Source organism: Protopterus annectens, chromosome 13.part0 (genome assembly GCF_019279795.1).
Source record: "Protopterus annectens isolate FY-2018-M chromosome 13.part0, PAN1.0, whole genome shotgun sequence".
NCBI lineage: Eukaryota > Metazoa > Chordata > Ceratodontiformes > Protopteridae > Protopterus > Protopterus annectens.
The window spans coordinates 935,146,251-935,169,895 of NC_056747.1; the positions used below are offsets into that span (position 1 = coordinate 935,146,251).

General features: G+C 39.7%; 1 protein-coding gene across 2 annotated transcripts in view; it reads left to right on the plus strand.

Moving 5' to 3' along the window:
- RSPH3 (radial spoke head 3) overlaps positions 1 to 23,645 on the plus strand; it is a 394,995-nt gene that overhangs the window by 158,768 nt on the left and 212,582 nt on the right. For both annotated transcript variants that reach the window (XM_044054703.1, XM_044054704.1), the window contains exon 7: positions 14 to 176. In XM_044054703.1, coding sequence (XP_043910638.1) covers positions 14 to 176 — 163 coding nt within the window. The remainder of the gene's footprint in view (positions 1 to 13; positions 177 to 23,645) is intronic.

Here is a 23,645-nt window from a genome sequence, read left to right on the forward strand (position 1 = left end):
TGCATTTCTTCAGGAACGCCGCAAGAGACAACAGAGGGAAGTTCTAATGAAGGAGAAAGAAACAGCTGAAAAGATAGCAGCACGAGCATTTGCTCAGCGTTACCTTGCTGACCTTATTCCATCTGTGTTTAGTTCTCTCAGAGACAGTGGCTACTTCTACGACCCAGTAGAAAGAGGTTTGTGTAGTTAAATAAATCCAGTCGGAATTGTACATTGCATTACAGGAGTGTTTCACAAACTTGACATATATAGTAACACAAAACTGATGTGCAGCAGGTTGGAGGAGGAATTGAGGTTCTGTGTTTTTACTTTCAGTTTTGTGCATATTCTATCACAAATCTGTCTACAGGTAGTGAAGAACTTGTAGCTGTTTAGGGTAGCTGTTTCCTCTAGTAGTGGCAGACACAGGTTTAAACATTTGTATAAATCATGTGGCATGAGGGAAGTGTCTGGCCGTATACCATGGATACTTCCCAACTGTTCAAGTATTGATTCTATTTCTTTTTACTTAGTCACATATATTGAACGAAATTTAAGTAAATGAAATCCTGGTGTATTATCTGGCTTAAAAATAGTTCATTTGGATTATGCAGCATTCTAACTACATCAGTTAAGAACCTGTGTGCATGGTATAAACAGTGCTAAGAAGATACAGAACTTGCAATGGTTGGTTAAAAGGTATGTGTGTTGTAAACTGTGCCATATTAGCTGTTTCTTTGGGAAAATGGGTTAAGTTACCACATAGAGCACAGAGATGTGAAATTTTGCACGTTATTTTTCATCTTATTTTTGTAAGAACATCAGATCTGTCAACTGTGTGGATATAATCATTCACAGGGAATGAGCAGAGTATTCAGACATAGCCATGACAGAGAAATGTGGTGCCTACAAAACTTTGAGTGGGATTTCAGCATGGGAGTGTTTCTCCATTAAAGATGGAGTTTGTGAACTTGGGGATAGGGCATCTGAATTTGTATTTATTTACCTTGTTTATTTTGAGCAGGTAGACGCAGTGGACCACAAGGTTCCGATTTCAACCACAACCTTAGAATAATTAAAAGTGGTTTGAATGCAAATAGCAAATGAACTTAAATAATGTACATTGATTAAGAAGAAACTACTCCTACCATAATATTTTTACTGAGACAGTAAGCTAAGGCTAAGGGTAAACTAAGAGTGGACCAAAAAGGGGAGATTGCAAATTGGAAAGGTCACCATATGTCTGTGATGAGGGAAGAGAGTCAAAATGTGTTCATTTGTTTCTACAACTTGGTCTTGCTGGACAGAGCCCATTTATATTTTGAGCCCAGGGGAAAAAATGTCCCTTAGTAATGTACGTTATAAAGTACAACAATAAAAGAACTTTAAACAAGCATAAGCAGTGTAAGAAAATTAAGTACAGTATCGAGCATAAACAGTATAAGTACATTATCCCGGTATTTTTAGATAAGTGCATTTCTTATTTATCCCTTATTGTCATTTGACTAAAGCAGTTTACAACTTGATAAAAAGAACTCTGCTACACTGCACTACTTACACTGCAATGTGCATTTCCATAGAAGAGGATGAGTATCTTACTACACATTATAACCATGTCTATATTTTGGTATGGATTAGCATAGAAAATGCTTATGCATTGAAAAATACTATTAAACTTGTCTGACAAGTCAATACATATTTGAGAGACTGGTGGGAGAATCTAAAGGCTCTTATAAAGAATTTGTGAAAGTCATTCGGTCTCTCTAAAGTATATATTTTCAAACACCTTTATTAAATTATCACTTAAGACGTAGGCAAACATACATTAACAGAAAAGAAAACAAACCATATAAACTTTTTTTTTATTTACGTAGATTACATATCACACAGCTTTTCTTTGTAACTATCGTCAGTCCAACACTACATAAATTACTGAATTCCTGCATTCCTTTAAACCTCACTCCTCCTGAACATTATTCTGCATGAAGAGTTTCCAAACATTTATTTCTATGTAATTTGTTCCATTCCCTTTCTAAAGATCCCTCTTCCAGCTCATTATAATAATCAGTACTTCAAATGCAGTTGGTTTACTTTGATTTCCAATTTCTAGTAATTGCTTTTTCAGCAAAATGAAAAATAATAAGGCCTTACTGTATTTAGGCAATTCAGATCCAGTGTCCCAGCTCAAAAGAATAATTTCCTTAGTTATAGCCATTTGCTCACGGAATATTTCTGACAGAATAGCCTATAGGGAATTTTTTAAATCTGCATATGTTCCCACTTACCCCTTTCTTCCCCATCGTATCTCCAATATGCGCTGTTTACCTGCGGAAATTTTCTTTTAAGTCTTTTTTTACCTCATCCCATTCTATTACTTTTCCTGCTCTAGTATTCTTCCTTATTCCTTTGCCATTTTTTCAGTAAATTCCATTCCCCTCTTGCCTACTTGCTGTCATCCCTACTGAGAAAATTTAATTTCTCCATTCTTGTGCTGGCTTAGTTCTTAGAATACTTTCTGCTACTTTATGAATATAATATTCTGTATGGTTATTGTTATCCTCCTTAAGGATCTGCATCCAAAATTCACTTTATTTCTATTTCTAGAACTTCCCCTCTGCTTCATCATCATTCCTTTCCATTTTTAATTATAACCTTCTGTTATGTATATGAGTTTTAACTGTGTAGCTGTAAGATATCCTCTTCAAATCAGGTAATCGTAAAACACTTTGTTCGATTGGAAGGGTCAACTTATTCCACTTAACTTTTACCATCTTCCCCCACCCAGATAAATTTGTTCAACTCTTTTTATTAATTATTATCCAAAAATTCTTCTCTGGTTGATAAAAATATACCTGACTTATATATAAATCTAAAGGAACTAAAAATATTTTCACTGCTTGTATTTTACTCTCCATGTCCACAAATAAGAGCTTCCAGTATCACAGTTTTTGTATTATCATTTGTTTTGTATCTCCTCTTATATCCTTATCTGCCATAACAAAAGCCTTTTTAATCCATGCTCCTAAATACTTCATCTTATCATAGCCCCATAAATATGGGTATTGTAGAATCAATTTATGAGCAGGTACATAATTTATGGCTATAGCCTTTGTTCTATCTTTATCAGTTTTATATCCTGAGAAGACTTAAAACAATGTTTCACAATGCTGAGATGTCCTTTTCTGGATTTATCAGGTGCAAAATAATACCATCTGCAAATAAAGCTGACTTTTCTTGATTACCATACCAATTAAATCCTCAAATTTCTGAGCCCTTTATTTTCTTTGCCAGTGGCTGTAAATATAAAGCAAATAACAAAGGTGAAAGAGGACACCTGCTGCTTGATTCATTTGTTCAAACATAAATTTTCAGAGAGTAACCCTCTTACTGTAATTCTTGCCTCCGATTCTTCATATATCTTCCTAATTAACTTTATTATTGTATCAGGGAATGCAAATGTTTCATGTTAAGTTGTCAATCTCGCCTTCATTCTTGCTGGATGGGTTCGGAGCCGACCCTCGGCTCCGACTTGGCCAATACTAAAGCTCGAGAGCTTATTCCACCGGCTCGAGGCTCCCCTATATCCCGCAATGCTAGGCGGTAACTACTCAGATCTCGTTTGCCGCTTAGCTGACGAGGTGCTTTCTTCTACCGGCTCTGGCAGGTTAGTGAGTTTTCTTGTTTAAAAAACTTCAAATTTCTACCCCTATCTTTTCTATTTAGTTTAGTTTTTATATAGAGTATCCCTTTAGTTTAAATTGGGTCCCCCTTGTGTCTGAATTCCCGTTTTATCCCCTTTTTAACTTTTAGGCCTTTGGCCCATTCCCTTTTCTTTCCCTGTCCTTTCAGTGTGACTGGATTTTTATTTGGTTAAAGGGTGTGTCTGTGTGTTGTGTTTGTGTTTCATACAGCTTTTTCAGGATGTCTAAAGACTCCAAGGTCTCAGGCTTCAAGAAGTGTGATTCGTGCTGTCAGAAAATGTCTCTGACAGATGGTCACACTTCTTGTATCTATTGCCTGGGACCTTTGCACCTGCAGGACTCGTGCTGTTTGCCACGCATTCAGCCCTAAAGTCCTGCAGGAATGCAAAAACAAGCTGATACTTAGAGCCATGTTAAAGCCTGAAGGCCCCCCGACCCAGTCTGTGTTGGGGAAGCCTTCTAAGACTTCCAGGCCGTCGGCTCCAGCTTCAGAGCCGTCTCCTGGGAGCATTAAAGCTGCTTCGACATCGGCTCCGGCTGGAGTCGATGTTTCGAAGTCTCATACCGTTACCTCGGCTCCGGCCAGAGCCGAGGTTGTCAAGACTCAGTTGGCTCCGATAGGCTTATCGGAGCCACCTTCAAAGAAGAGGTCTAGGTCCCCTTCCATCGGCTCCATCCACTTGGCTCCGGGATTCCCTCTTCTGTCGGAGCGGAGCCATAGGTCTCATTCCTCTCGGTCCTCCAGGCTATCCGACCATGACTTACAAAGGGTGGTGAGTAGACTTCTCAAGTCCGAGGCACTGGCCCAAATGCTGCATAGCCCTACTCAACAGTCAGCAGCTATTCCCATCCCTGATTCTATTCCTCCTCCGACTCCTTTGAGTTCGGAGCCGGGGCTCATCGGAGCCGTGGCTGTCGGTGCTTCGGAGCCGATACCTTCCCTATCGGCTCCGTCGTCTGCTCCGATTTCCTCCTTGGAGGGATCTCGGTGCCGGGCTTCCCTCGTCGGCTCCGAGGGGGCGAGTGACATCGGACCATTGTCCGACCCCGTTCTCCCTCTCGGGGCGTCGGCGCTGGTGAGTTCGCCTCCGACATCGACCTCGGAGCCGTACCTGTCGGTGCCGAGGGGGGTCCTTGTCTCCTTGGAACGGGGACCTCCGGCCTTGGCTGATAGGGGCGCCTTCGAGGTCATGCGGAGCGTGCTAGACCCAGTGTCTACCCCACAGTCGGCTCCGTCAGCTCCTCCCTCTTCAGTGCCTGCGGTGGTTTCTACCCACCCCCTTGTAACAGACCGTAGAGAGCCAGCTCCTCAGGTTTCCCCATTGGGAATATCCTCCTCTTCCGAGGCCTCTCCTGATCGGTAAGAGAACCCCCTCGGAAGAGACAGTGCAAGAGGAAGCACATTGACTCCCCTGAGTCTGTCACCTCTGACACCGACTTGGAGGAATCTGAAGGTTCCCCTCGGTCCCCCTCTGAGGATGTCTCATTTGCTGACATCCTTGAAATCCTGAAGCAGAGGGGGAACTGGCCCGCCCTTTACCCTTCAGAGGACGAGTTGGTTTACCTTGAGGCATTTGGCTCTCGCCCTTCCACCTCCTGGGTGTCCCCTCCCTTTGACCCCCTTATGGAAGTGGTGGCAAGGAAGGCTTGGATGGCCCCTGATTCAGTGGAACCTACCCCAAGGAGGCCGTCAAAATTTATTACTGCCCCTAAAGAGAAAGAGTTTCTATCTAAAGGTGTCTCTGTTGATGCCATGGTGGTGGCCGCAGCCACTAAGAAGGAGTTAGCCGATCCTTCGGTACCTGTCCATCCTCCTAATAAGGAGTCTAGGGCCATGGACAGGTACGGTAAGCGGATGTTTTCATCAGCGACCTTTTCCATGCGGTCGCTGAACTACTTGTGTCACTTCACCCGTCTCCAGAGGGATTTGCTCAAGGATATGGGTGAGGCCATGCAAGATCCAACAGCTGAGGGGTTCCAAGACAAAATGAACTCCCAGTTGGCAACCCTGAATTCGATTGTCAACTCCTCCATGCGGCTTATCTCATATGCGGCTGATGGGGCGAGTAGGGCCGCAGGCACAGGTGTAGCTTTATGACATCACGCCTGGATGCAGCTTTGCAATTTTGCAGACCCTTTCAAGACGTCCTTCACCAATTCCCCCTTTGATGGCTCAACGTTGTTTGGACCTCAGGTGAAGGATACATTGACTAGGTGCGAGCAGGAAGGTAAGACTCTCTGCCGTGGAGTCCGTTTTCTACCCCTTCTAGACCTTATCCAAAAGGTGAGAGGGAGGAAAATGTGGTTCCGCAAACCACAGGGAGTCTCATCTGACGACAAGGTCGATTCCTCTAGAGGCAGAGGGGGAATAACAGTAGACGCCCTAGGGGCAGAGGTGGTCCGCAAAACCAGGGTAGCAGAGAAACTTTCTCTGATAAACCTTTTCAGCATCCCTGAGGAGCTGCCCGGCTGTCCACCTTCGGAGGCAGTCGGGGGAAGATTATCACTGTACCCAAAAGCCTGGCTTTCCCTCACTCAAGACAAATGGGTACAGTCAATCATATCCGAGGGTTACAAAATTCCCTTTATTCACATCCCATCCCAACCCAAAGGATCCCTTCCAGACGTTCCACCCAGTCTAAGGGAACAAGCAGCATTAGAAATATCAAAGCTGCTGTCAAAAAGAGCTATCCAACCAGTCCCAGCAGACCAACAAGGATCCGAATCTACTCCAAATTCTTTTGGTACCAAAAAACAGGGGACTGGAGACCAATACTGGATCTCAGCAAGTTAAACAATTATATCAAAAAAACAAAATTCCGGATGGTCACGCTACAGTCCATTCTACCCTTCTTGGGTCAGGGCAATTGGATGTGCTCGATAGACCTTCAGGATGCGTACTACCATATCAAAATGCACAGACGCTCCAGGAGGTTTCTCAGCTTCAGGCTGGGAGCCAGTCACTACCAGTTCAGAGCCCTGCCCTTTGGTCTCACTACAGCCCCCCGGGTGTTTACCAAATGCATGGCAGTTGTCGCGGCTCACTTGAGACGTCAAGGATTCCAGGTGTTTCCATATTTGGATGACTGGCTCCTTACCGCCACCACCAGACATCAACTGCTTCTATCCAGAGACTTCACCATCCAAACTTGCCAAGCTCTAGGCATTTCAATAAATTTAGAAAAATCTGCTTTGTCGCCTTGTCAATCTATTACCTTTATAGGCCCCACCTTAGACACAGTCCATCTTTCCGCCAGACTTACAGAGCAAAGAGTATTAGATATCCGCAAACAAGTTTACCTTCTACTTCAGTGCAACAAGGTCAAAGCCAGGGTAGTCTTGAAGGTATTAGGACTCATGGCAGCTACTATTACACTTCTCCCCTTAGCTCGTTTTTACATGCGGATCCTCCAGTGGATGCTGTTTACTCAATGGTCCTTCCAACAGCTCCCGATGTCTCACATCATCCTACTGACTCAATCATGCAAGAATCACCTGTCTTGGTGGATCACATCACCTCAAGTTCTCCAGGGCAGACCCTTCATTCCCCCCCCCCCCCCCAATCGCCACGGTGACAACAGATGCCTCCCTGATCGGGTGGGGGGGGGCATTATCAGGGTAGGATAGTCCAGGGCACGTGGCAACCTTTCGAGTGCCACTTGCACATAAATGTCTTAGAGATGGGAGCAGTGCTTTTAGCGTTGCACGCCCTTTAGGACTCTCTTCCCACAGGGACTATTGCAATTTAGACGGACAACATGTCCGTAGTGTGGTACATCAACAAACAGGGCGGAACCAAGTCCTACCCCTTATGTCAAGAGGCACTCAGACTTTGGCAGTGGGCGATTTCTTCTCAGCATTTTCTGATAGCAATGCACATTCCCGGGAAGTCCAACGTGATTGCGGACAAGTTGAGCAGGGCCATTCTCATGCCTCACGAGTGGTCTCTAAAAAAATCAGTGCTAGAAGAAGTCTTTCAAAGATGGGGCCAGCCTTGCTGCGATCTTTTTGCTACTCCCCAAAACAGCAAGTGTCACGACTTCTTCACTCTCTTCCCGTTACCAGGCCATCCCACCAGAGACGCTCTAGTCCACGATTGGCCCCGGGGACTTCTGTATGCTTTCCCCCCCTTTCCACTGATCTCTCAATTAATTCAGAAAGCTATCGCCTTGAGAGTCACCATGATCCTCATTGCCCCTTACTGGCCTCAACAGATATGGTTTCCGTTCCTCCATCATTACCTGTTGGAGCAGCCTTGGCATCTGGACCTGGTGCCAGATCTTTTGACCCACCAGTCGGGCCAGCTGCACCACTCCCTTCAGTCTCTCAACCTCACAGCGTGGTTTCTCCGATTCCTACCCTAGCCAGGCTTCCTTTAATCTCTCATTCGGTCCGTAACATCCTGATAGCCTCTCACAAGTCTTCTACCAGGAGGATTTATAATAGTAAGTGGAAACGTTTTTCCTTCTGGGCAGCATCAAAAAATATAGACCCCTTCACTGCACCTATCCAGTCTATCCTAGACTTTCTGGCAGATCTCTTTCATTTAGGCTCTTCCTCATCTACCATTAGAGTACAACTAGCCGCTATATCTAACTTTCATGTAGGTGTCGCGGACTCCAGTATCATGTCCCATAAACTCTGCAAAGCCTTTTTAAGAGGTGTTTTTCTGCTCAAGCCCCCAATCAAAGATCCCCCACCTCAATGGGACTTGAATTTGGTCCTAGCATCCTTGATTCTCCCCCCTTTCGAACCAGCGGCTTCATGCCCTCTTAAGTTGCTCTCATGGAAAACACTTTTTCTAGTAGCCATAACATCGGCTAGAAGGGTATCTGAACTTCATGCTCTTTGCAGTCATCCTCCTTACTTAGTTTTCCATAAAGACAGGGTGTCCCTCCGGACTAATCCATCCTTCTTGCCTAAGGTTTCCTCTGAGGCAAACCTAAACCAGACGACTGATCTCCCCGTCTTCTTCCCTGAGTATTCCAATAGGTCGGAACAAAAGTTACATTTTCTAGATGTTCACCGCCAACTTAGATATTATTTAGACAGGACTAAACAGTTCAGGAAATCTGATCAGCTTTTCCTGTCTTATGCGGAAGGGAAATTGGGCCTTCCAGTTACTAAAGTGTCCCTTTCAAGATGGCTTACCTCTATAATTACCTTCATCTATGAAATCAGACATCAAAAACTGCCTTCAAGACCTAGAGCTCATTCAACTAGGGCATTAGCTACATCAGTAGCTTTTCAGGACAGGCTACCAATAGATTCCATTTGTGCAGCAGCCACATGGGCTTCTCCTCATACCTTTATTTTGCATTACAAATTGGATATGGCCTCCAGAAACTGTGCCAACTTTGGTTCCACTGTTCTCAAGAGTCTGTTCCAATAGGCCACCCGGAGTAAGGTGCTAGGGACGCGGTCCCATCCAGCAAGAATGAAGGCGAGATTGACAACTTAGCATTAAGAAGTTATGTACCTACCATAACGTTCCATGTTAGTTGTCTTCTTCTTGCCTTCTTTCTTGTGTCCCACCCTCCTTCCCCCTAGCCTGGACAGACTGATAGGAATATTTGGGATCTTCCATTGGGATTTTTTTCCTTCCCACATGTTCTACCACCTCTATTCTCCCTTTTTATGTTTGTGGTAGTTTACCTACAATTTTATATATAGAGGTGGGTTCTTTTTCTCTCTTCTCCATTCTATGGAGACCAGAACTGCTTGGTTTTAGCTATCAAACGAGATCTGAGTAGTTACCGCCTAGCATTGTGGGATATAGGGGAGCCTCGAGCCGGTGGAATAAGCTCTCGAGCTTTAGTATTGGCCGAGTCAGAGCCGAGGGTCGGCTCCGAACCCATCCAGCAAGAAAGAAGGCGAGAAGAAGACAACTAACATGGAACGTTATGGTAGGTACATAACTTCTTATTTTGCCCTATTCATAAAATCCTAACTTGCTGTTTTAAATGCTTTCTCTGCACCAAGACCCACCAACAGCAGTGTTATTTTCTTATCTTCTGCTTCCCTATGGATCAGCATTGTTCTATTAATCAATAAATCCAGAAAAGAGTGCAGCGAGCCAAAACAGGAAACCCGAAAATTAATATCCACTCGATTTATTGACAACAAGACTATAAAGCATTAACGCTTTTAAATAACACAGCAAATACGCGTTTTCGTCCTCAATACTCAGACTTCATCAGATACATCAAAGTTAATGCCATTCATCCCTTATATATCCAAATTAAAATCAATTAACCAATAAAATGTTGACAGAACATTTAAATGGGCAAATCAATATACTCTCTGGGCTCATAAATATTCATGAATCAACATTTAATATATTTCCTTACTACTCAGTACTTATCTATTTAATAAAATTATTTTAAAAACATATATAAACATAAAAAAATGCATATGTTGCCTTCCATTTATAAATAAATAAATACATAAAAACATCAAATAAATATGAATATGCATATGCATGAATAAAAACTGCATATAAAATCGCCTAATGGCTGGCTCCCTCTAGTGTAGGAATTCATAATTACCATTAAATTCTACTAGCTGTTAATTTTAATAATGGTAATATTGTTAAAAAATCATTAAGACCTGGTTTTTCCCCGCATCCAGGGTAACTTGCCACCATAATTCTTTACTTTCTAAAATTTCCTCCCAGGGACCCCCTCTGATATCTTGCCTAATTTGTTCCAATACAAAAAAATGAAAATTATATCCTACACAACCTCTGGAATGTTTGTAAAGTGCATTAGTGTCTTTTGCTTTGGAAATATAAAATAAATGCACTTTTAATCTTAGTAAGGAAGAAAAATGAGGTATTAAATGAGTTAAGAAACAATCACCAAGTTAGAATCATGAAACCAGATAAGGGAGGGGGTATTGTGATTATGGAGAACATATATTATGAAGGAAAAATGAATTTAATATTAAGGGATGAAAAGAAATACGCATGTGTTTCTAGGAATGAAGTGAATATGGCCTATCAAAAAATAGACATGCTATTACATGACATGATATATGAAAAAATTATAGATGATTCCATCTTTAAATTTTTATATGTGGGTAAGCCAAAAATAGCTACTATTTTTGGCATACCTAAAATTCACAAAAACGCTATGGATCCACCCCTCAGGCCAATTGTGTTTGCGGATGGTTCTAAAACTTTACCATTGGCAAAATATGTGGATTTAAAAACCAAACATATATGGGTAAATAATAGAACCATCCTTAAAGATTCTTGGGATTTATTAAAGGAACTCACACCGGAGCTTTATAAGGATGATTTATTGTTTGTCACTATTGATATAGTGGATTTGTTCTCAAGTATACCATACGATAAAGGTATGTAAATGTTTGAAGAAACTATTTTTCAGGATAAAGTGTTGACACAAAATGAAAAAATAGCAAGTGTAGGTCTTATGGAGATAATTTTGAAGTATAACTTTCTCATTTTTAATGGTGAATTCTTTCAGCAAACACAAGGTGTCTCTATGGGGGCAGCATGTGCCCCCAAATATGCTAATATTGTGTTATCCAAATGGGAGGAGAAATTTATTTTAAATTCCAAATTTCAGGAATTCTGGATATTATACCGCAGATTTTTGGATGACATAGTTATCCTCTGGACTGGTGGACAGGACAAATTTATAGAATTTATGGATTATTTAAATAAAACCACTAGCTTCTTGAGATTTACTTATAATGTTACCCCTGATAGTTTACAATATCTGGATGTGGAGATATATAAAATTAATAAAAAATTTGAAACTAAAGTGTTTCGAAAAAGTACTTTTTGTAATTCCTTCCTACATTATGATAGCGCCCACCCCTTACATTGTAAAAGAAACATAGTAAAGGGGCAATTTGTTAGGGGCTCTCGAATGACTAGCCTGGATATAGATTTTTCAAAAGAATGTGATCTGTTAGAGAAAATGTTTTTAGACAGAGGTTACCCTAAAATGTTTGTAAATAAAATAAGGAATGAAGTGGAAAAAGGTAGACTAGATAGATTTAAACCTATTAAAGGCATGGGGTACAATAAGAATATCCAAGAGGAAGGAAATAAGTATGAAAATCCATCTGAGGGGTTTCAAAGAGGTCTAGTGGTAGAATTTAATGCTACTAATTATAAGGTGAGGGATATACTACAGAGGGAATGGGAAAAACTAGCATCACTTACAGATATTGAGGAAATATCTAAAATAAGTCCAAAGGTGATATATAAAAATACCCATAGTATAAGAAAAATCCTGGAAAATAATTATAGAATTATTAGCAGGTCAAGTATTAATTCAGTACCAACAGGAAACAGAAGAATAGGGACATACAAATGTGGAAGATGTAACCAATGCCCCTATATTATAAATTAAGGTGAAATTTATCTTGAGAGTAGGAAGAGATGGATTAGAAGTAAGGGTTTTTATTGTTGTGATACTAAAGGGGTGGTATACCTTGTGATATGTCAAAAATGTCAATCATTTTACGAAGGTAAAACGGAAAGAACATTAAGAAAAAGAATATACGAGCATACCTACGATATTTCCAAAGCAAAAGACACTAATGCACTTTACAAACATTCCAGAGGTTGTGTAGGATATAATTTTCATTTTTTTGTATTGGAACAAATTAGGCAAGATATCAGAGGGGGTCCCTGGGAGGAAATTTTAGAAAGTAAAGAATTATGGTGGCAAGTTACCCTGGATGCGGGGAAAAAAACAGGTCTTAATGATTTTTTAACAATATTACCATTATTAAAATTAAGAGCTAGTAGAATTTAATGGTAATTATGAATTCCTACACTAGAGGGAGCCAGCCATTATGAGATTTTATATGCAGTTTTTATTCATGCATATTCATATTTATTTGATGTTTTTATGTATTTATTTATTTATAAATAGAAGGTAACATATGAATTTTTTTTATGTTTATATATGTTTTTAAAATAATTTTATTAAATAGATAAGTACTGAGTAGTAAGGAAATATATTAAATGTTGATTCATGAATATTTATGAGCCCAGAGAGTATATTGGTTTGCCCATTTAAATGTTTTGTCAACATTTTATTGGTTAATTGATTTTAATTTGGATATATAAGGGATGAATGGCATTAATTTTGATGTATCTGATGAAGTCCGAGTATTGAGGACGAAAATGCGTATTTGCTGTGTTATTTAAAAGCGTTAATGCTTTATAGTCTTGTCGTCAATAAATCGAGTGGATATTAATTTTCGGGTTTCCTGTTTTGGCTCGCTGCACTCTTTTCTGGATTTATTGGTGAATTTGGAGTGCTTTCACTTGGTTTTAATTGTTCTATTAATGTTGTCGAATGTTTGCCTCCACTCTACAAAATTGCATTGATCCATATCTTTTAATTTTGGTGACACACTTTTGTCATTCTTTTAGCTAGTATAGACATAAACACTTAATCATGATTTAAAATTGAAATGGGTCTATATGAAGCTGGATCTTGAGGGATCTTTACCGTCACTAGGCAATACAACCACCTCAGCTCTCTTCCAAGAGGTTCGTGAAAAGTTATTTAAAATGATGCTGCTGCTTGCTGCTGAAACCAAAGTCTGATTAATGCACTGAACTTTGCAGACTATTATCTTTTTCAGCACTGTATTAACTTATGTGCAGTTGCTAATAAAGTAACTTATCTGTGTAACAGACACGTACGATACTGTTACAGTTTACAGCTTTAATGTCTCAGGTTTAGTTTTTTTCTTACAAGTGCAGATGATAGCTTTCCATTCTCCATTTACCTCATAACAGATGTGTTCCTACATGTACCAGACCTAAAAAAAAATCATATCTAATACCATTTGCTTTCAGTGTCCTTTATATACACTTTTTTTTGTGGCATTCAGATCCTGTCCATGAAGCAGTCTGTTGATGTTAATACTATTGGAATTCGTTTGATGTTGTGCAGTCTGTTGATAAGTTAATTTGTGTCCTGTTTCAAGGTGAATTATGTAACAATCTTAAACTTTTAGGGAGTCGTTCCTGTTAGGAATTTGTTCCTCTCTCTGGCTGGTAGGAAGTTGTTCATTCCTGCACCTGGGTTTCTTATCTGCAATTCCCCTTAAAACTTGTACCAGGCACAGAACATTTTTGTATTACACAGTAGGATGCCAAACCATGCATATTTCTAACTAAGGAAAGTTTAACCCTTTTGTGTATATGTGCCAACAAACAGAAATGTACATGCATTTAAATGTTTATATTTTGCTATATAAATTCTAATAAGCAGAAGCATACATGCACTAAATGTCTATATATATATATATATATATATATAATGTGTGTGTGTGTGTGTGTGTGTGTGTGTGTATATGTATAACAGTTCTCCCTTTTGATTTAAAACACACAAAACAGTTTACATTTATTTATATTCTTTGGTCATATTATAATTTTCATCATGGTTTACAGAAAACACATTAGGAAACAAAACCATTAGTTTTCTTTTGATAGAACAAGTTAAAGTACAGTTCCACAGCTAGTATAATGATAATAAACATTAACCAGAACTGGGTGTATAATCCAGTCTAACAACTTTTTTCCTTTTGAAGACCATCCTGTAAAAATGTCCCACCAGTTATGGGCTGTGTGCTTCAGGTTTTGTCTGCTAACTTGATTAATTTATTTTTTACTATTACCAAATTTAATTCATGACTTAGGATTGTTCTATTAACCTTTTGCAATTGCTGAATTAACTGTTTGCTTTCATTTATGACTTTATGTAATGATTCTAATGAAAATACATTAATCATTGACAATGTCTTTGAATTCCATCATAAAGGCATTGCAGTCTTGCTTTCGGGAATAAACACGTGTGTTATAATGCCAGGTTAAATGGGTGATGTTATTAAGGTAACCTACAAAGGGACGTTGTTTAGTAAACTTTGATTTGTCACAATACATGCAAACTGTCGGCCTGTCTCTGTGAACATTTCAAAACTGGAAGATAAAATTGTCCATTTACATAGACATGGCACGTATACTAGTGAGTACTGACCACACACCAGTCCATTAGCTGTATTAGTGCAATGTTCAATTTTGTGAGTTCTGTTTTGTAAATCAGTATAATTTCCCTCTAGCTAGGGTAACCAGTACTGGTACGGATAGAATGGAGGTCCAAAAACTAGTGGTAAAACTACAACTTGACATATTACTTTTGAACTTGTTACATTATAATGTGCAACTTTTCCTGTACAGTATGTATTCGTGCAGACAGTTTGCTGCCCATGCATTTCAATGCAGTTAGTACTTGGGATCCATTTTTCAAACATGGTTCTCCACACATATTCATTGCGAGACAATTTCATTTGCACTGAATTTTTTTGTATTTGTACATACAGAGACTGCAAAGTACATTTAGTCTTTCTTCTTCCGGCTTTTCCCGGTTAGGGGTCACCACAGCGGATCACCTGTCCGGTCATGATTGGCAGTGGAGTTCTACGGTGTCCAGTTGCCAGCCCGGCGCCCAACCTTCCACAGAAGGCACACACACGCACACACTCACACCTAGGGCCAATTTAGAGTGTCCAATCCACCTACAGCATGTCTTTGGGATGTGGGAGGAAACCGGAGCACCCGGAGGAAACCCACGCGACCACAGGGAGGACATGCAGACTCCACACAGAAGGCACCCCAGCCAAGGATCGAACCGGAGAACCTCTTGCTGTGAGGCGGCAACGCTAACCGCTGCACCACTGTGGCTGCACTGCAAAGTGCATTTAGTCCAGTCTACAAATTTAGTAACATTTACATCAAACCTTTATCTGCGAGTTAGAGTCAATGAAACGCTGTAAGAAATCCTTTTGAAAATTCATGTTTTTCTGTGATGTCTATATGGCAGGTAACCATTGTGCCTGAAAATATATGATTTCTGAGATATCCTGTCCTGTCAGTTTTAATCTGTTTGCTAATACTTCTAAGTCAATTGAGTTTAATGCCCCTAAGCCTGTTCCCACTCCCCCTAAAAGAGTATTGTACCAGGCTGTTTGTCTTCTACAGCCAGTAATGTCAGGAGGGAATGAGATATTAAAATGTACTACTGTATTTTGGTAGTTTTGTCCCACTACCGTACATATTGATGGTACCCTTATCACTTGATCAAACTTTGCTGTGGGATTATTATTAAAGGTTCTGATAACAAAAATACAAGGCTGTCTTCCAATGATTACTGAATCATTAATACAGACCAGTATATTTCCATCTTGCACCTTTACTTTAGTCCCTTCTGCAGTGCTGTTTACACGGTCAATGTAAAATTGAAAGAGTGGCCTTTCCCCTGTAGTATGCAGAATTTCACTGCAGTATTGTTTTGTAAAGATATATTTGCTTCATGCTGTGAGAGTTGAATGTATGCTTGACCTCTGGCTGTATTCCATACCGTGACACTCTGGTCTAAGGAGAGGTTTACAACATAACATTTTTGTCCCTCTGGACAAGAGAAATTACCTTGAATTGTATTTGTAGCATCATTTGCCCAGTACAACTTTATGTTACTAACATTACTTTTGTATACTTTTTCTGCTGGAGTCTCTGCTATTCCTGGTGCTACTGTACAGTTACAAAATACTGTAAAACACAAAAGAGATATTGGCTTAAATAACACGTTTAAATTTACACATTTTTACATAATTATTTACATTTGCTGTTTGCCTGCCTTTTGCTCTTCTATATTCCAAAACAGGTGCACTTTAGGCAGCTTCATTTTAATTTTTCTGAAAAGAAAATGCATGCATGTCACTTTTGTGACTCTGTCTCTTTACTGCTTTTGTTTACTTTTATTTGATTTCTATGCATTTAAACTGTTCTAATTTTCTTTTTGCCTTTTATTTTGTACACCAATGGACCTATTTGTTCCACTACTTCAAAAGGTCCCTGCCAGTTGCTATCCCATGGTCCTTCCGTTTGGAACATTTTTACTAATACCTTTGTTCCACAGGGAAGATTTTTTTTCTTTTGGTAATATTGAGACCTTTCTCCATAGATGGAAAGCTTGTTCTCTTGCATTGTAGTCACATATTTCTGTAAGTTGTTTTGACCATTGCTGATGCTTACTGATTTCTAACATAGATCTATCGTTTGGTGTGTCACGATCAAAAGGTAATTGTAATCGGCATTTTTCTCCCTGTCGTGATTTCATAAGGAGATATTCCTGTTTTACTGTTGGGCGTTGCCCTTATTCCTGTAAGTATGCCTGGCAAATATTGCACCCATACATTTCCCTTTTCAAGACATGCTTTTTTGTCTACGAATAAAATACCCTAGGGAAGCCAAGAACAAATGGATGACCAGGTAGGCTGCCTTAATAAAGGTACGGTGGGATGTTGGTGAAGAAGCTGGGCTACCGGTAAAGCCTTGAGAAGGGCTGTGCTTAACCGAGCGATTGCGGTTGAAGACTGAGTAAAGCCTTTAGAAAGGCTTCGTATACAGGTCATAGTTTCGGCTGGTCAGGTCGCCTGGTGAGAGGAACTGCTAGTGTGGCAGCTAGAAATCAAAGATGAAACACACAGAAAAAACAGGCAAAACAACGTAAATGTGGCTCGGCTAAGGAGCTCTGCTCGCTGTGGTGGCAAAAAGTCCACGTAGTCGAAGTTCAGATTCTAGAAGGTCGTACTTTATTGAAGTAAAAAGTACCAGAAGTACAATCACCATCGAAGCGTAGTTCCTTAATGGAAAAAGTGATCCTGAGAATTTCCTTTTATAAGAGTACCTGGGTGTGTCAGTAGGAGCCAATCAAGTGTGGGTGAAAAAACCTTTATTGTGATTGGGCACGACAACTTGACATCACACCTTACAATCTGATAGGTTAGATACCCTAAGCCAGCTCATACATGGTTAGTAGCATCACTCTAAACCTACAGTAGTGAAGTTCGGAGATTAGCTAAAATTAGCTAAAAAAATGTAGTTAACTAAAAATAGTCTTGCTGGAAAAAAGTCAACCCTTGCTGGTAAAATACATTGTTAGGCTACACTTTTCAAAATCTTTGTCAGGATGGTGGATGACCTAAAAGAGCATAATAAGCAAAGCCAAGCGTACTAGAGAAATAGCAACAACATGTATGTAAAATAAGAAACAGGCTAGAAAACCAAAAAATAAGAACCAGGCTAGATATCCAAAAAATAAGATACAGAAACTAAAAAGGGAAACAAAATAGTGAAACATTCTTAGATAATGGATATCAATAGAAACTAATGTATTAGGATATGGAACTGAATGAGGGCTGTTAATTAAAAAAAATCTTAAAAAGGCACTGATATGTAACCTGAAAAGCTATAAAGACCCGAAAAAAACAGTAATACTGAACCATTGTAGAAAACATGAAAGACAAAAATATATATATATATATGGGTCTATCTGAGTTCATCGACATGTTACAATGTGGTGTTTTGTAGGGGTGGGATAAGTGAGTTAGGGTTGTTAGGGCGTTAGGGTTAGGTGTGTGAGAGTAAGTAAAGTGTCGCGATGTTGGTGTTTAAGTAGGGGGTTAGGGGCGCTGGTTGGGTGAGTGTGTGTCGATGAACTCAGATAGATCCATATATATATATAAATGAACCATTGACCAAAAACAAATGAGTCCGAATTCGCCAGGGGAAGTATCAGACCATGGTATGGAGGTAGACTGGTGAGATCAAAACTGGCTGTCGCACGATAGGTATCATTTTGTTGGTAAATCTGTTAGAGGTCCAGGCGCAGAGGTTGTGGTATACGATGTTGTATCTTTCTGAGATGCAAGACCAAAGATCATGCCTTAACTATGCGGAATCTTTGACCCCAGTCTTGTATCTCAGAAAGATACAACACCATATATCACAACCTTTGCACCTGGACCTCTAACAGATTTACAGACGAAATGATACCTATCGTGCGACAGCCAGTTTTGATCTCACCAGTCTGCCTCCATACCATGGTCTGATACTTCCCCTGGCGAATTCGGACTCATTTGTTTTTGGTCAATGGTTCATTTATATATATATTTTTTTTTTTGTCTTTCATGTTTTCTACAATGGTTCAGTATTACTGTTTTTTTCGGGTCTTTCTAACTTTTCAGGTTACATATCAGTGCCTTTTTAAGATTTTTTTTAATTAACAGCCCTCATTCAGTTCCATATCCTAATACATTAGTTTCTATTGATATCCATTATCTAAGAATGTTTCACTATTTTGTTTCCCTTTTTAGTTTCTGTATCTTATTTTTTGGATATCTAGCCTGGTTCTTATTTTTTGGTCTTATTTTTTGGTTTTCTGGCCTGTTTCTTATTTTACATACGTGTTATTTTATATACATGTTGTTGCTATTTCTCTAGTACGCTCGGCTTTGCTTATTATGCTCTTTTAGGTCGTCCACCATCCTGACAAAGATTTCGAAGTGTAGCCTAACAATGTATTTTACCAGCAAGGGTTGATTTTTTTTCCAGCAAGACTATTTTTAGTTAACTACATTTTTTTAGCTAATTTCAGCTAATCTCTGAACTTCACTATTGTAGGTTTAGAGTGATTCTACTAACCACGTATGAGCTGGCTCAGGGTATCTAACCTATCAGATTGTAAGGTGTGATGTCAAGTTGTCGTGCCCAATCACAATAAAGGTTTTTTCACCCACACTTGACTGGCTCCCACTGACAAACCCCCAGGTACTCTTATAAAAGGAAATCCTCAGGATCACTTTTTCCATTAAGGAACTACGCTTTGATGGTGATTGTACTTCTGGTACTTTTTACTTCAATAAAGTATGACCTTCTAGAATCTGTACTTCGACTACGTTGATTTTTTGCCACCACGGCGAGCAGAGCTCCTTAGCCGAGCCACATTTACGTTGTTTTGCCTGTTTTTTCTGTGCGTTTCATCTTTGATTTCTAGCTGCCACACTAGCGGTTCCTCTCACCAGGCGACCTGACCAGCCGGAAGTACGACCTGTATACGAAGCCTTTCTAAAGGCTTTACTCAGCCTTCAACCACAAGCACTCAGTTATGCACAGCCTTTCTCAAGGCTTTACCAGTAGCCCAGCTTCTTCACCAACACCCCACCGTACCTTTATTAAGGCAGCCTACCTGGTCATCCATTTGTTCTTGGCTTCCCTAGGGTATTTTATTCGTGGACATTTTTCCTCCTCTGCACAGGAGCTTGAATACACAGGTCCCACAGACAATCATTTTCCTGCTGGACAAGACATGCTTTTTTGAGACGTTCCTTGAGCGTATGATTCATTTGCTCTACAATTCCGTTTGACTGTGGGTGTTAAGGCACAGGAAATCTTTGCTGAATTGCTAACAGATTACACATTTGCATTATTAGGTCACTAACAAACTGCAGATCATTGTCTGATTCTATAATTTTTAGCCATCCCTAATGACAGAAAATATTTTTCCATAAAGCTTCTGCTGTTGCCTTTGCTGTCATAGTTTTAGTAGGAATTGCCTTTACCCATTTTGAAAAGATATTCACTTCTACTGGTAGGTATATGTAACCTCCCTTTGTCATTGGCAGGGGACCTGCATAATCTATTTGAACTGCATACCATGGCCCATCTGCTGGTTGTACTCGATGTAACTGAGGTTTTTTACTTTTAGCATTTACCTGCAAGCAGATTATGCATTCTTCTACAATTATCCTACAGATCTTTTTTAAACTTGGGTTCCAGTATCTTTCTTTTACAACTGCCCATAGTTTATCAGCTCTTAGATGTCCCAGTATTTGGTGATTTAACTTGACCAACTGTCATTCTAACTGAAATGACACATATGGCAACTGCAATACTTTAGAAATAGTGTATGCATACTATTCCTTTGGTGGTATTCCTGCTAGCATGCACTGATCAGTTTCTTCTTCTAATCCCTGTTGTTTTTGAATATTTAAAAGGCCTTCTTCAGTTGACTCTTTTTCTAGCTCTTTTACGGCACTGACTTCTTTATCAGTTTATACATACTCTGGAAGTTCTTTTCCACTCTGTGCTGCTTGTTTTGCTAATGTGTCAGCTAATGCATTTACCCTGAAAGTTTCACTTGTCGGTTCCTGATGTGCTTTTACCTTTAAGATACTGGATCGCCCCTGCTGGTTTGACATTGTTATTAACTTATATATGCCTTTTAATACTTAAGCATGTTGCAGTGGTTTGCCTGCACTGCCTACAAATCCTGTCCTTATCCAAGTGTTCATGTGCAGCCATCTTTTTACAGGCATTGCAGAATGGAACCTACTGTCTGCTGAAAAATAACTGGACTGTTTTGAAAACCCTGAGGTAATCTTGTTGTGACATACTGCTGATTTTTAAATGTAAAGGCAAATCATGGGCAGTCTTTTTTTCTAAGTGGTACTGCAAAAAAGCCATTTGCTAGATTTACTGTAAACCACTTACTTTGTGGCTTAATACATGCAGCCAGCTCTGGAACTCCCGGAATTAAATGTGCTCTAGGAGTTGTGTACTGATTTACTTTTCTTATATCAATGACAAGACGGTAACTACCATCTTTCTTTTTAACTGGCCAGATAGGTGAATCTGTGGGACTGTTGCCTTTTTGTATAATTCCTTGTCTTTCCCAATCTTCAGTACAATTTACATATGTTCTTCTGACTTCCTAGGAAGGGGACACAGTTTTTGAAATGAAGGTAAGTAATCTTGATCACTGCGTGCTTCCACTGGCATTTGTAGCTTTCCACAGTCACTGGGTCCCTTGGACCACAGGTTTGGAAATTGTTGTTGTAAATGCTGCCACACATCCTCACTGTCTGTATTTACATGTCCTGTAGGCTTGTCAGGTTTCTCAGGTAGAGAGATAGCACAGCAACCTGCACTTACCTCTCCCTCTCATGTTTCCTTGTCTCCTATCCACAAAGTATTGTTAGGTAAGTCAATTACTATGCCCAAAGGTCCCAAAATATCCGTACCAGTAATGGTAGTTGAACAAGAGGGATGCATTAAAAATGCACCTTTCCATGTCTGTCCTTCTTGGTGAAATTTTATGTTTACATCTTGGCTACTTACTGTATAGCACCCTCTAACATTAAATACAGAAATGCTAACCTTTTTTGTAGGATTTACAGGTAACTGTTTGTGACAGATACTGCTGCTCCTGTGTCTAAGAAAACATTTTGCCATAGTGACCCCCTCCACCCAGGTATCAATTAGTGGTCTTCCGTCTCGACCCTTTTTAAAGGTAGTCAGGACAGATACCAAGATGGGGGGCACACCCCTATTATAAGAGAATCCACTCATCCTCACTTTTATTGTCAGCTGCAATGTGACACACTCCATGCCTTAGTTTGTCATCTTCCTCTGTATCTGAGTGATCAACATATTTAGATTTTTCAATTTCTTTATGTAACTGCCACCTGGCTATTTCCTCTGCCTGGTCTGCCAAGTATTTTGGATTTACAGGCAAAGCTGCCTGAAAATCTACGGGACATGCTTCCCCTTTTCCTGTGTATTGATGGCCCTTATAGCTGTCTTTATCAATATTGTAAGACCTCTGTGCATTGCCTTGTTTTTCTGACTTGTCTTGTGAATCTTTTGGCTCTGTTTTTGGAAACACCCCCTGTTCTTCCATATTTGTACACCAAGCATTGTAATGATCACAGTCTTGCTTAACATGCACAATTTTTTTACAGAAAAAAAAAACATATTGGTACCATTTATTCATTACCCATATTTGATCCCGGGGATACAGGAGCAGGAGCTGGCGGTGCTGATGCAGCTCTTTCTGCTGGTGGTTGGTCACACCACCATTGCCTTCCATGGCTTTTTACTTCACTGATTACCTCAAATGGCTCACCCCTTCTCCTAGTGCAAAGATACAGTGCGAGTATAATGCCCTATCATCGGCCATAGTCCATCCCCTCATTAGTTTTTGTACCAAATCAGTGAGAGTATTTGAATTTTCCTCGTAAAATACCTTTAATATCCCCCTAGGACCCCTTTTACTTGCTCTAAAAAGCAATGTATTAACTGTTTTTGTATTTCTGGTTGTTGCATGTCCCTGTCTGACCTTTGATATATGATCTTAAATGCAAGTCTAAAGTGCTTGGCTTGTTCCATTAACTTATATAAGATGGTGATTTTGAAATTATCTAAAAGCTTAGCTGTGAGAGGCTGCCCCTGTGTATATGCCATGAGAATGGCTGTCATACATTCTGCTTTACTGTTTAACTGATAAGTGTCTTGCTTTAACTGAATCACATCTGTCCATACATCAGATCTTTCTGTGTATGCTACCCATTCTTCAAATGCAATCATGTTATAAAATATGCCCTTATTATTATTTCACTGTGGTAAACTTTGTAACAATCTGGACTGTGTATACAGCTCAGCTGTAGTTCCCTGTTCTATGATTTGAACTGGCTTTATTTTTTCCAGTTCTTCTTTTAACTCTTCTGTTCAGGCATTAGCTCATATTAATTTATCCTGAACCTCAGTGGCCAAATGTTTTTGCTCTGTAACTGTTGCATAAGATCTGAAATGTCTTTCTCTAATTCTTTACGGGCTTTATACTCTTCAAGAGACTCCTCTTTTGATTGCAGGGCCCCTATGCACTTTTGACACAGTGTTTGTATGGCATCTCTGAACTCTCTAAACTCACCCTGTCTGTCTTTTAGGAATTTATTAAACTCAGTTTTTTTCTTGCATAGTACCTTCATTCCACTGTCGTACATACTCTTTATAGGGTGTAATAAGATTTACAGAAGATTCTGTCAGTAAATGATTTGACAGTTGTTCTAGCTCTGAAATTAGTGTATTAACAGGACACAGCTGTTTAACCTTTGGATATAATGTAAGATTGCTACCTTTTTCTGGTTCTTTATCATTGAAAGATGTTTCTTCACAATTTAACTTCTTAACAAAGGTCTGCACTGTATTTTTATGGCATTGTACACAGAAAGCAGTTTCATATGATTCACACAATAAACATTTACTGTCATACCACAAATTGTTTCTGT